The following is a 14,262-nucleotide window of genomic DNA, read 5'->3' as shown; positions in this document are numbered from 1 at the left end:
TGTGGGGCATGCCGATCAAGTAGTAACACTGGTGTCAGATGCGTGATTTATTGTCAGCAAAGTAAAAATTAACTCTTTTCCCCTTCAACATATTCTCTTTCCTATCTGTACACTATTGCATGTGAAGTGTGATGAGAAAGCAAGGGGAATTTTTGTTTCTCTTAAATAATCTTTATTTATGCATCACATCAGTTTTGTCCCCTTCAAAATAAACCCCTCAGTTATAATACACTTGTGCCAGAACTTTTTCTAATCTTGGAAGCACTTGTGGAACTCACTTTTCATTAAGGTGTTCAGCTCCTTCAGCGATTCTGTATTTATCTCATCTGTGGTGGCAAAAAGATGTCCTTTCATGGTTGTCTTGTATTGGGAATAGAAAGAAGTAACCGGGGGGGGGGGGGGGGGGGGCGGGGGGGGGGGGGCATGTCCAGTAATGTGGGGGCTGAGGCAACATAACTGTTTTGTTTTTCGCCAAGAAATCATGAACGAGCATTGATGTGTGAACAGGAGTGTTTATGTGATGAAATTTCAATGAGTTGTTTTGACACAATTTTAGTAGTTTTCTTGTGACTGCTTCATGCAAACAGCACATAACTTTCAGGTACTATTACTTATTGGCTGTATGACCATAAGGCAGGGACTCATGATGCACTATCCCTTTATAATTGAAGAAAACAGTGGGAAGAACCTTCACATGTGATCCAACTTGTCAATTTTTTATCTTTTCAATCTTGGCTCTTCAGCAGTTTTCATTTGGATGATTGGGCCTTGGTTTCAATGTCATACCTGTATAACCATGTTTTGTAACCTCTTATAACCTTCTAAAGGAGTTCTTGATTTTGTCATCTTCATTTAGAAATTCCTGAATGATGTCTATTCCATGTCGTTTTTGGTCAAAATTCAACATTTTCAGATCAAACTTTGATGCTACATGTTTCATGCGAAAAAAATTGCTTGGCATGAGCCAGAGGATATCCTGACATAGTCAGAAACCTCTCTGATGTTCATTCAGTCATTTTCCAGAGCTATTTTCTTTACTTTTTCCACATTGTCATCAGTAATTGATGTGCTAGGGTGTTCAGGGTGGTCGTCGTCTTCAGTGTCATTGTAACCCTCCTTAAAACATTAATACCACTCATAAACTCTTGTCTTACTCATAGTAGATTTGCCAAAAGCCACAGTCTATTTCGAATGCTATTCTGCACGTTATTCCATTTTTCAAGCAAAATTTAATGCAAATTCTTTGGTCCATCTTTTTTGAAAGTAAAAATTTGCTGAGTAGTTGAAAACATGTATAACCCTTTCTACTGTTAACAATAAACTAAATATTCAAAACAGCTGAAAATGCAAACTTAAATCAGGAACATGTGTACCATCATAAACAAAAAAATGAAAATCAGTTGTATAAAGCCTGCAAAATTAAAAATTACCTCTACTTTTTGATCACACCTCGTATGCAGAATGAGATTTTCACTCTGCAGCAGAGTGTGCGCTGATATGAAACTTCCTGGAGGATTAAAACTGTGCGCCGGACCGAGACTCGAACTCGGGACCTTTGCCTTTCGCATGCAAGCCTGAGCTATCCAAGCACGACTCATGACCCATGCTCACAGCTTTATTTCCACCAGTACCTTGTCCCCTATTTTCCAAACTTCACAGAAGCTCACCTGAGAACCTTGCAGAACTAGCACTCCTAGAAGAAAGGATATTGCGGAGACATGGCTTAGCCACAGCCTGGGGGATATTTCCAGAAATGTTCGCAGGAAAGCTTCTGTGAAGTTTGGAAAGTAGGAGACGAGGTACTGGTGGAAGTAAAGCTGTGAGGACAGGGTGCGAGTCATGCTTGGGTAGCTCAGGTGGTAGAGAACTTGCCCACAAAAGGCAAAGGTCCCGAGTTCGAGTCTCGGTCTGGCACACAGTTTTAATCTGCCAGGAAGTTTCATATCAGCACACACTCCACTGCAGAGTGAAACTCTCATTCTGTTTCTACCGTTAAAAAGCACCTTCATTAACATTAAAAAAATTGTTAATTGTTATTTCTTAATTGCTCAAGGGATTTGAGGTTACAATGTCCTGCTTGACTTTTAAGTCAGCCAAGATGACAATGCTAGAGTGCGATGCAGTTCTGGTGGTATCAAGGCGAACTGCATTCCAATTTCAACTTCATTCTATGAGTGTGCAGTAGGAGCTGCACTGTATCATAACTTTGTTGGCACATCTCATATTGATGTCACAAACCCTAGGTGCTACATTGGAGGTGTTAATCAGAATTAACCTAAAGGCATCCAGAACAAACTTTTAACCCAGCTCTGAGTGCACAGATTTGAATTTTCCTCATAGAGTCAATTGCAGGATAAAGATTCGTTCTAGAAATAACCCCTTAGGCTGTAGTTAAACTGTTTCTCTGTGCTCTCATTTCGTCCAGGAGTGCTAGTTCCATTAGCTATACAGAAGAATTTCTGAGAAGCTTGGGAAATAGGAGAGAGAAATAGGCATATTTAAAGTTTGAGTGTGGGATATTATGCTGCTGATTGATAGCTCAGCATTATTTGAAAACGACAAGGTATGGGTATGAATCCAAGTGCTGCGCACTGTTTTAATCTGCCAGGACATTTCAATCTAAAGCTGACTATGTAATCATCATTCGGTGAGTTTGAAAGAAGAATTTTATTTATTCATTTGATCACAAGCAATATCAGTTAACAGGTTGAAATTGTGTGTTGAGTCACTCATTGATTGTACAAGATTCATAACATGATGATGCCTGAAATTCTGAAATCTGTGTTCTGGTATTGTTGCACTGTATTTCAGTCCCATTTTTGATCCCTACAGGGATGCGAAAATGATGGAGATGGCGATAAGTGAACACAGAATTTCTTTGCAGAGAAGGTCATACTAGACCCCACAAATAAAGTTGTGGTAGAACTAAATGAGAAAAAAAAGTCCTGTTGAAATATTCTCTGTCTTTGGCAAAGACTTTGATTGTTTGGATCACAAAATTCTACTTGTCAGACTAAAGTTTTATGCCATAAATTACATGCTCATGCATGAATTGGGTCTTACCTTCATATTGAAAACCACCTTGATAGATAGTATTTGTATCACAGGAATGTAATTATCATTCTAAGAATGGTGGTGTGTAGCAGTTAGGGTCTCTCAAGTATCAGTATTGGGTCCAGTCTTGTTCTTAACTTACAAATGATCTTCCAGTGACTTTAAATGACAGTTCAAAAACTGATGACACAAGCATACTAATCAAGGTTCCAAACTCGCCCTCACCAGACACATCTCAAGGGGTAGCTAAATAAGCTTATAATTGCATCACAGGAAACACTTTAAGTCTAAATCTCACAAAGACGAGCAATTTCAAAGAAGCAAAAACGTTGTGCGAGCTTGGGAAGTAAATGTTAATGATCATAGACTAAATGAGCCACTGTGTCTACAAATACCTGCAGCCCAGCTGGAGAAGAAGTTAAAATAGAATCAACACAAATAAACTAATCAAGAACATTTCAGCCTGTTTTGCTGTTAGAAGTTGACCCAAATATGAAGGTATAGGCTCCCTGTTGCCTGATGAAATTATCTTTTGGGGCAGTGTACCTAAAACAAAGTGCCAATTCAGTAGAAGCAAATATTAAGAATGTTTTGTAAATTAGCTAACTGAAAATCATGCAGAAACTTCTTTAAAGATGTTGTGTTTCCTAAATATTGCTTGTTGATGGATTTTTTATTGATAATAAAACCAGACTTGTGATTGTTTAATTTTCTGAGTGGACTTCTCTACTCTAGTGCAAAGGTACTAATTAGGTTCCTGTCTAACACAGAACAAGAAATTGTTAACCCCTACTGATTCAGAAGGAAATAAAAAACTTACCTCATTAGGAATTCCTTTTATAAATTATATTATCAGCTAAATGCAAAGATTTATATTAGCTACATGGCAAATAGCAGTGTTTTCTGTAAAGCTGTATGGAAAGTAGAAGTTCACTGTAAACAAGCCTTACCTGTTACAGGCATAGCTACCAATGTTCTTTAAAGAAATCACCTGTGCAGTCAACTACATATTAAGCTACCAGCGAGAGATAAAACAGTCGCTCTCTACTAGAAATGAGGACGCAGCAGATTTTTTTCAGACTAGTGAATCTCTTTCCAATTTAAATGGGTACAGTTATTATAAACACTACTATAAATCAGTATAGTGGTAATTTGTGTGGACCAGTGGTAAAGTGCCAAAATACAGATCCAAAGCAAGGTCAGTGTCATACATTTATACAGGGTGCTAAAAGAAAGTATTCCACATTTTGTGACTTGGTAGTATGGACCAGAACAAGACAAAAATGTTCAGTAAACATGGGCTCTAAAAGAGCTATGAGCATTTGTTTATCTTTTGCAGCAAGCTGTTTGCTTTCTATTTTTTGATAAGTGGTAGTATGAACCAAAACAAGGGGGAAAAAATCAGTAAACATAAACATGAGCTCTAAAGTGCTTTCTGTAAGAGCTGTGTGTACTGGTTTCATAGTAGTAAAGATGAGCATAGCTCTTAAGGTATGTGTGTTAGAACCTTCTCTCTCTCTTTCCCCCCCTCTCTCTCTCTGCTTTTTAAAGACTTTGTGTTTGTGCCTTTTGGAAATACTGAAATATTGCCCCCTGATGGTAAATACTAGTCAACGATTATGTCTGATAATTTTGTAGTTTTCTCAAAAGAATTTATTTTTGATGTAGTTTATGGCTAATATCTGATTGTACTTTCTGTTGCAGGGCGAAGGTAACTCTCCAAAAGATCAAACCAAGAATATTACTGAAAAACTAAGTAAAAAGAGTAAGCCATCCGCAGATGAAACAATTAAGGAATCTAATGCTCAGTCAAATATGGTGAAATCTGTAGATGTTGGTATGAAACGTACTTTGCATGAAGTAGAATTAAACAATAAAGCTGCACAATCCATAGCAAACCCACTGCCAGCAGAATCAGTGAAAACCCCAAACCAGCAGGCTCTCAATGTTGTTAAGCCCTCGCAAGCCAGTGCTATAAATGCACCAAAACAGATAGCAGCAGAAAGTGGAATTGCACAGGCAGGAGCTGTCAATCGAAACACAGCAAATCAAAAAAGTCTAGAGACTAAATCGAAAGTAGTTGTGGCAAAGGCACAGGGTGAAGGACAGAAACAGGGAAGTGCTGGAGCAGCGAAACATAACGAGGAGGAGAAGTCACCCCAGATTCCAAGCGCGCATCCAGGGGGAGTGCAGGTGCCGTCTTTGGCAGACATTGTGTACAGCAGGAAGGCGGTGCGACCTTTGCCTGCCGATAGCGTTGTCCAGAAGAATGCAGCAGGTGAGCAGGTTATAGCTGTCAGCTAATAACTAAACCCACTCACTAGTTCACACATAGGGTTCGAGTGTTCCAGTTCCATGGCTCTTAACCATGAGGAAATTTTGCATTCTTAATTTTTTAATATATTCTTAAGTTTCTGCTCCAAAAAAAAAAAAAAAAAAACACCTTTAAAATTTTGACTTCTTAAGTAAACACCGGAAAGTACAGGACGGAATAACAATAATACAGAAAGGGTAGGGTGCTACTCACCACATACAGGCACAGTGAAAGAGAATGCTAGAAATATTTCAGCTTTTGGATAGAGCACTTCTGAAGGAGGACTGCCTGAAACTTCAGATACTCCTCTAAATTAAATAACTGCGTGGTGCAGGTAAGAGATAAATTGTACATAGCACCTCTGCGTGAAACTTCAGATACTCCTCTAAATTAAATAACTGTGTGTGTGGTGCAGGTGAGAGATAAATTGTACATAGCACTTCTGGATGCATTTGTGTCATGCATTACCAATGTTTGTCAGTCAACTGAGTGCAGGACCACTCCCAGTGAAAAGTGACAGTACTTTCCTCATCATAGTGGCACCAGGCAGCCTTCATTTTATTACGCTTCTCCCAGGTGCATTGGAATATTGTAAAATTGTTAGGTTGTAGTTTTTTCCCTTATGGCGTGTTGCCACGGTGTGCAGATAAGCTATGAATGATTGTAGTGGGACCGTAAGATTCAGTTGTTTGTACAGCTCCTTTTAAATTGTTCAATCTCCCCCTATCTGTAACTTCTGGAATCCATTTTTGCTCTCTTTTTGTGAGGGCTATAATGATAGCACATGCAGTTTCATGAGATAGTGGTGCAGGGAGATGGGGAAAAAAAGGAGAGGAGCAGGGAAAGACGGGCGGGTGCACATTGGCAGAGGGCGGCAAACGAAGAGGGTGGCGAGGAGAAGATAGGACAGAGGGGATGGAAGTCACTGCCACACAGCCCGCCCCCTCCCCACCCCACCACCACCCCCCCGCTCCACACACACACACACACACACACACACACACGCACACACACACACACACACATACCATACACTACTACCTACTACTAGGACAGAGGGGATGGAAGTCACTGCCACACAGCCCGCCCCCTCCCCACCCCGCTCCACACACACACACACACACGCGCACACACACACACACACACACACACACACACATACCATACACTACTACCCTTCCCCGTCGCAACCCCTCCAGAATGTTGCTTGCATCACACGTAATATTTGCATTCTGGCTCAAGCTTCCAGAGTTAGCAGTCATGTGTATGCAAAGTGTGGTTGATTGTATGTATGAATGGTTTCTCTTTTGGTGATGAAGGCTGTTGCCAAAAGTTGTGCGAGTGTTTTTAAATTGTGCCATTCTGCAACTTACCATGTCTTGTTTATGGTAAGTAGCAATCTGTCATTTTCTACACTGATATTTTTTGGATATTTTATGCAGTGTGAATGACATTAGGCTGACAGAAGAGTTCTTCCAGTATCTCGGGGAGAAAATAAATTAACAAGAACCTGAAAAATATTTAGAAATAACGCAACATTAAAACATTAGACCCAGAAACAAATATTATCAGAAGGAAAGTATTAAATTTGGAAAGATTCCAAGGGGGACTCAGTAAGAGAGCTTGCCTTAAAATGCGAAAACGTGAAATTACGTAATACTCACTATTTCACAACAAATTGTATCCAGATGAACTATTTTATCAGATATAGTTTGAAATGGCTTTGTTTTCTGCATATAAATATCGAAAATTTAACCAGTTTCCAGTTCTGGTATTGTACATCATGTGGCGAAGCCCAATTTGGAAAGATAATGTGCATTATAAACAGTTTGTAAAAAAAAAAGTGTACAAATGCAACAATATCTTAATGTACTCTGTGATCTGGTGCAATGCTTCTGCCATGCCGGTTGAATGGTCTATTTAAAATACAGAAATAGTCTATTTAAAATACAGACTGCATAATGCAACATAGTATGCCACTTACAAAAAACATGTATGTTTGTCTTTAGCTAAAACTCAAAAGACGTTACAATGGGAACACTTTTATGTGGCAAAATACGTGGTGTATCTTTTGAACTGCGATTGGATCGAATACCACTAAAGGTTGGGCTTGAACTACATTGTTCAACAATAATCTGCTAACCTCAACAAGCAGTTGTGCAGCAGCTGTTCCCGAATGCTTTATGTTCGGCATTGCATGCTGTTTTCTGTTCTTATTTTGAAATAAGTTAAGCGATTAATCGCAATCCGTCACAAATTTACAACCATTACAACACCAGAAGAGATCGGCAATCCTTGTGACTTGTTTCCCTGCACTGCTTGTCTCCCATGTGTCAGTCAAAATTCAAGTTTACTTACACTCTCAGCCATCTGCCACTATAGCTTACCGAGCGAGGTGGGCAGTGGTTAGACACTGGACTCGCATTCGGGAGGACGACGGTTCAATCCCGCGTCCGGCCATCCTGATTTAGGTTTTCCGTGATTTCCCTAAATCACTCCAGGCAAATGCCGGGATGGTTCCTCTGAAAGGGCACGGTCGACTTCCTTCCCCATCCTTCCCTAATCCGATGAGACCGATGACCACGCTGTCTGGTCTCCTTCCCCAAAAACAACCATCCACTATAGCTTATAGTGCCCACTCTCTGCACCATAGTGATTGGAAAACAGAATCTGTAACATTTTTTCACTGTGCCTAAGTTCTTCCCATAACATCAAAACAGAGTTACCATGCAGTCAGTTCCTGTCTGTAGCATGGTCAAGCATGGGTCACATGTCTATGAATGACAATGAAATGTTGAAATTAATAGTTCGCAGATTTTGTAATCATTGAATTGAGCGGGATATAACAAATATTGTTCAGAAACACCTTAAATCAGAGATGCATTCACTTTGCTGGCAGGAAAATGGTCTGCTAACAATCATTTTTGAAAGCTTAAACACAGCCAGATGAAAAAACAAAGGCTGTTTTGGGACAAAAAGATGTTGAAGTTGTTGCAAAGAAAACATTTCAGGCAACAAGTTCCCACTCAGCACTTTTTAAACTGCTAATTTCAAAGAACTAAGCCTTTGTCTTCACTCATTTAGCATGACAACCTTTCAAATTTGTGTGTCTAATCATTTAGAAACAAATAAATAGCTGCGAATTTTGACGAAAATAGACCCTCCTTCCCCCACTTTTGTACGATTAGTGAACAAAAAGCAGCATTTCAATTTCAGCTGGTATTTTGGGTATTTTAGGGTATCTACTTTAGAGTAACTAGCTTTGTATTGTGGAGCCATAAAAGTTCGCTTTGGGTAATGTGCTATGTCAAATGACATGTACGTCATTTTGCAAATAATTTCTTAGAAGAAAATTAGTAACCTGCTTGCCATGAGTTCTAGAAAATACGAATTGGTAAGCTTGAGCCTACTTTACCTGTATTTCAGTGTTTAGGATGATGATTATAATGGTATGTGCTTGTTAAAACCGCGTCCAGTGCAGCACAGATGTGATTTCTATCCACACAGCAATGTTCCTGACCACAGTGCTAGCAATGTTTCTGTCCACAGTGCCAAATTGTGTGAAGTGTATTCCACACGTAAATACTGTAACTCTGAAGATGAACTAGTAAGGTTTAAGACCGGTAACAGAAAACTGGCAATGTGATACAAAAGGAAGAATTTGTAGACTGACTGAAGTTTTTGTTTCATTTGATAATGTTTTGTATTTAATAGTCACATGGTAAAGATTAATGAAAAGAGTCTACCATGTCAGTCAGTATTTACTAATTATGTCATCACCTGCATGTTTCGGAAACATGCTGCCATCCCCAGATGCCTTATTATTGATCTGTTTCACATTTATATTGCCTTATCTAATTCCTCAAGTGTCATTTTGCTTAGGCTACATTCCCAAATTCATGGCATACTACTGTAACATCTTCATCAGCCTCACTCATATTCTGGATGAGTAGCTTGATTTCTGGCAATTGTTAAAGATATTGGGAATGCATGTTTGAACCTAGTTTAACTGTTTCCACACTACTAATGTTAATGGTTTGGTCTCCACCCATTGATAACATCTTTAAAATCTGGACGCATAGTGAAACCACACTTTGAGCATTTTTATGTGGATTGCAACTGTGGGTGAAAGCACAATTGCTTCCACATACTGAGGCAGTGTGTGTTTCCAGCATTAGTTCGGTCCTGTCTGAATTGATGAACATACTTACTTCCTGCAAGACGGTATTGTATTGTATTTTTGGGGTGCACATCGTACATCTACGTAGCACTATCATTGATGTTTTATATTTGCTTAACTGACACCCTGTGAATGAGACCAGTTGAAAATAGGAGACAATAAGCACAGAGGTGACAAAAGGTGTGGGATACCTCCTAATATCTTGTTGAATCTGCTTCTGCCTGACATAGCGCAGCATCTCAATGTAGCAGAAATATTGAGCTATGTTGCCTCAATAGCCATCCACAATTGTGAAAGTGTTGCCATTGCAGCATAATGTGCACGAACTGACCTCTCAATTAATTACCATAAATTTTTGCTGGGATTCATGTTTCGCAATCTTGGTGGCCTTACCAATAACTCAAATTGTCCAGAACGTTCTTCAAACAAGTGATGAATAGTTGCGGTCTGGTGACATGGCAAATTGTCATCCATAATTACATGATGTCGATGAATGGCTGCAAATGGTTTGTAAGTAGCCAAACATCGAGCGGATCCAGTCTGTTCCATGTAAACACAGCCCACTCCATTGTGGAGCCACCACCAGATTGCACAGTGCCTTGTTGACAACTTGGATCTATAGCTTCATGGGTTCTGCACCACACTCGAACCCTTCCCTCAGCTCTTACCAACTAAAATCAGGACTCCAGGACTCATCTGACCAGGCCACAGTTTTTCAGTCATCTAGGGTCAATCGGTATGGTCACGAGCCCAGCAGAGGCATTGCAGGTGATGTCATGCTGTTAGCAAAGGCACACATGTTGGTTGTCTGCTGCCATAGCCCATTAATGCCAGATTTCACTGCACTGTCCTAATGGATATGTTCGTCTTACATCCCACGTTGAATTTTGTGATTATTTCATGCAATGTGGCTTGTCTGTTAGTGCTCAAAACTGTACGTAACACTGATATTCTCGGTCGTTAAGTGAAGGCTGCCAGTCACTGCATTGTCCGTGGTGAGAGTTAATGCCCGAAATTTGGTATTCTCGACACACTCTTGACACTTTGTTTGTATCTCCTCGAATTCCTTAACGATTTCTGAAATGGAATGCCCCATGCGTCTAACTCTGCCAGTGCACTGCCCTTTTATACCTTGTGTATGGGTTACTACCGCTATGTCTAAAGTGCATATTACTATCCAATTACTTCTGTTACCTAAATGTATGATGCAGATGAAGTGGTTTTTATGAGTCTCTCTCAATATTGTGTTGGAATTTTATGACGTATGAGAAATGATGCCTTCCACTTTACTCGTGTAAAACTTAACACTCAAAAGAAAATTTGCCATATTTGATATAAAGCAGAACATTTGAACAACTCTTAACCTTCATGATATTTATGCTATTTAAATGCGTTACCGTTGCTCCACCCCCCACCCCCTCGTCCCTGGTTCCTTTCTAAGTAGTAAGACAATAACTAATTTGCTGTTTCATTATATTTGTATTAATAGAGTTGTTTTTTTATGTTATGTATTACTAGTTCACTTTTGTTAAAGAGACTCTTAACTTTCAGATGTATTGTATTGTGTGGCATTAAATTTGTGTTGCAGAAGTTTCATCAGGCACTGTACTTTTGGATCGCTTGAAGGGCAATGTTAAATCAGGCAAAAAGGACAGTGCAGGAAAACAGACACAAGAAGAAGCTGGCTCACCACAAGAGCAAGTAGCAGAGGCACACGCTAGGGAGAAACGGGAGACGGAGGCGGCCGCTGAAGAAGGGAACTGCGACATTGCAGAGAAAGCAGCCAGCTCTCATCTTCAACAGTCAGGCGGCACAGTGTTGGCAGAAGCCAGTGTAAAGCAGCCAGAAAACAATGGGTCTTCAATGTATCTGCCTCACATTGCTCCCAACAAAAGGGACAATTCTTCCACATTACTTAGTGCGACAGAAAACAGTGCAAAGCCTGCAGTGGTGGAGGATGTCTCTGTTCCGAAAGATCCGTCCAGAGAATCTGTTGTAAAAGATAACAAGATTTTGAGTATAAAGTCACCAGAAATGGAAGAGGAAGTAGTAAGGAAGGTAGCAGATAACTCTAGTAATCTTGTATTGTCAAGTGATATGGTAACAAGAGATTTTAATCTGAGATCTGTCTCAGAGTTGGGAATCAGCAGTGTAACTGGGGCTCCCCAACACATGAGAAGCTACACAGATGTTGCGGTAGAAGCAGAGAAGGTCACGGGTGCTCCTTTTGAGATAAAGGCCCCACAGCACCTGTCACCTCCTGATGTCAGTCTTCCTCCATCAATTGTCGACTCGGATGACCGTCTATCAGCTGCCGGTGTTAAGCCACTGTCCCGCGATCTGAAGTCTGCTAAAGATGATGAGGCAGAAGACAACACATAAAGGACAATGTTTGCTTGTGTGTTCGCGAGTTCTGAGGAAAAAGCAAAATTTGTGTATGTAAATGTGGCAGTGCAACTTCCCTGTGTTGATGAAATTGGCCACGTGATTTCATGACCGAGAATACGTTGATGCGATTTTCAGACTGCTCTATCCTGCCAAAAAATTGTCCAAATAATGACATATCACACCTGTCGTGTGTGGCCTGTAGGTCCATAAAGACTTTTGTCATTCTAAGCAATGGTGTATGCAATTATTGTTGCAGTTACTGTATAGCAGGTATTTATGATGGTGTAATTAGTTGTATCCCCCTCCCCCCAAGTGCGTAAATGTGGGCACTTATTTCAGTATCTCTGTTGATAAAAGAAAATCTAGTCAATTACCCTAGCCTACTGCAATTTACTCATTTTGTATAAGAGGATCTCCATCGAGTATTGAAACACCTGTGGCTGAAACCCATTATGTACTTAGGTATTGTGATGTAATGCACAATTAAAACTGGCCTTTGACCATTTGCCAAGACCGAAACATTTCAGCTGTGAAAACATATGTGCAACCTTGTGACAGTTTCTGGGCTTAGTATAATTAGTTATTGGTTTTTGGTATTTTCTGTAAGTAATATACACCTATTTTTTTTTCTTTTTAAAAACATAGTAATGTGTCGCATTCACTGAATTATTGCGTTACATTACAAAATGTCCATCAAAATTTATAAGGACATAGACCAACATATCAGGTCAGTAGCCTAGACCAGTATGTATATTTTTATAATTGAATTGAAATTGCAGTCATTTTGGTGTTGTCATAGAGTTTTGATGCATAAATTCTGTACCAAACAACATTTATAAGATGGTAGGACTTCCAGTACGTAAAGTTTTGGTTATTAATTAAACTAACTGTGTAGATTATGTTATTTACTACTCATAATTAACCCAAACTGTGAAATAAATGGACTGCTCAGACACAGACATTAGGAAGAGATGTTTATACATGTAACAATCTGTGTTTTTAGCTATGTATTTTTGAGACAAATTCTTTCTATGTGTAATGCTCGCATATTTCTGTTTGTGCAGTGATTAACTGTTTGAAGCAGTTCCATTGCTGCTATAAAATGAAATACTTGAAACCTGTCATTGAAAACTGGCCAGAAGTCACAAAAATAATTCGAAAGCTGATGAGTAACTTTAGGTAATGTTGACTCTTTGTGTGGATGCAGAAATGTTGTAACTCATTGTAGAAATGCCTGAAAAGTTTCGCTTGAAATGATTATCCTGTAGCCACCCTGCAGTTTCAATTTGAGTCATCCAAACAGTGGTGCTTTCAACAGCATAGCTGACCTGTGACAACAGTGTACAACAGACGTTTCTGTGTGTACCTTAAACTCCTTGGTACTGAACTCATGTTTCAGAGATGCAGGTGTATCAAGAAAATGTGCCACACCTGATTTTGTGATAATGACTTTGTGGAGTGTTCCTTTAAGTAATAACTGCTTATCCACCAGCTGTGGTGGGCGTATGGAATTTACTAACAGAAATACTGTTTTTATGACTCATGATCAGGTCTTAAATCTGTAGACTGAATCACCCACAAAATTTAAGGTTGTCATTCAGCTCTCTGTATTACACTTCTAAGCTTTTCTTATTTACCTCTTTTCTTTAAAATTTATTTATCTTACCATAGTTCTGTCATTAGAGCTCATCTCTTGCTCTTGTTATAAAAGTTCCTTTCTTTTGGTTTTTAAAATTCTTGCTAGTGATGTATTGTCACTCACATTTTGTGTTTTCTTTTTACATTTTTTTATTGTTTTTTCTGATTTTAAATTAATTTTGCCAAATTTGGTAAATAGAAATATTTATAATGCTATCCTTTTTCATTTTCATGTGTGATCTATACTTTCTGGATGTTTTCGTTTTTGTTAAACATGGTGGTCAATTTTTTGAAGAAATCCTAGCTTACTACTTGTCCAATAAGCCAGTGACCACTTGAATAATAAGCCATGACATATTAAATTGCATTTTGATTGTGATAAATTATGAAATATTGGCATTAGTAATGAAGTCTTATATTTGAGGAATTAATGAAAGTAACAGTGTTAATAATGTCTTTTTTTAGAATAATTTTATACTTGTTAGCAAATTTTTCATTCTTGTCTCTCCTTTTTCCTTTGTGTAATGCTTCTTCCTCTTTTTTTATCTATCTTTGGACTGGTTTGATGTAGCCCAACATGATTTCCTCTCCCGTGTCAGTTTCTCCATCTCAAAATAGCACTTACAAGCCACATTCTCAATTATTTGTTGTGTGTATTCTAATCTCTCCCTGTTCCTACAATTTTTGG

At 39.0% G+C, this 14,262-nt stretch overlaps 1 protein-coding gene across 1 annotated transcript in view; it reads left to right on the top strand.

Moving 5' to 3' along the window:
- Nucleotides 1–12,442, top strand: part of LOC126474940 (putative sodium-coupled neutral amino acid transporter 10) — a 76,874-nt gene extending 64,432 nt beyond the window's left edge. The window contains exons 12-13 of the mRNA XM_050102458.1: nt 4,759–5,332; nt 11,137–12,442. Of these exons, the coding sequence (XP_049958415.1) occupies nt 4,759–5,332; nt 11,137–11,930 (1,368 nt within the window). The 3' untranslated portion in view covers nt 11,931–12,442. The remainder of the gene's footprint in view (nt 1–4,758; nt 5,333–11,136) is intronic.
- The last annotated feature ends 1,820 nt before the right edge of the window (nt 12,443–14,262 follow it).

Source organism: Schistocerca serialis, chromosome 4, assembly GCF_023864345.2.
Source record: "Schistocerca serialis cubense isolate TAMUIC-IGC-003099 chromosome 4, iqSchSeri2.2, whole genome shotgun sequence".
NCBI lineage: Eukaryota > Metazoa > Arthropoda > Insecta > Orthoptera > Acrididae > Schistocerca > Schistocerca serialis.
The sequence above is the reverse complement of the archived record's forward strand: the minus strand, read 5'-3'. Positions and strand labels throughout refer to the sequence as shown.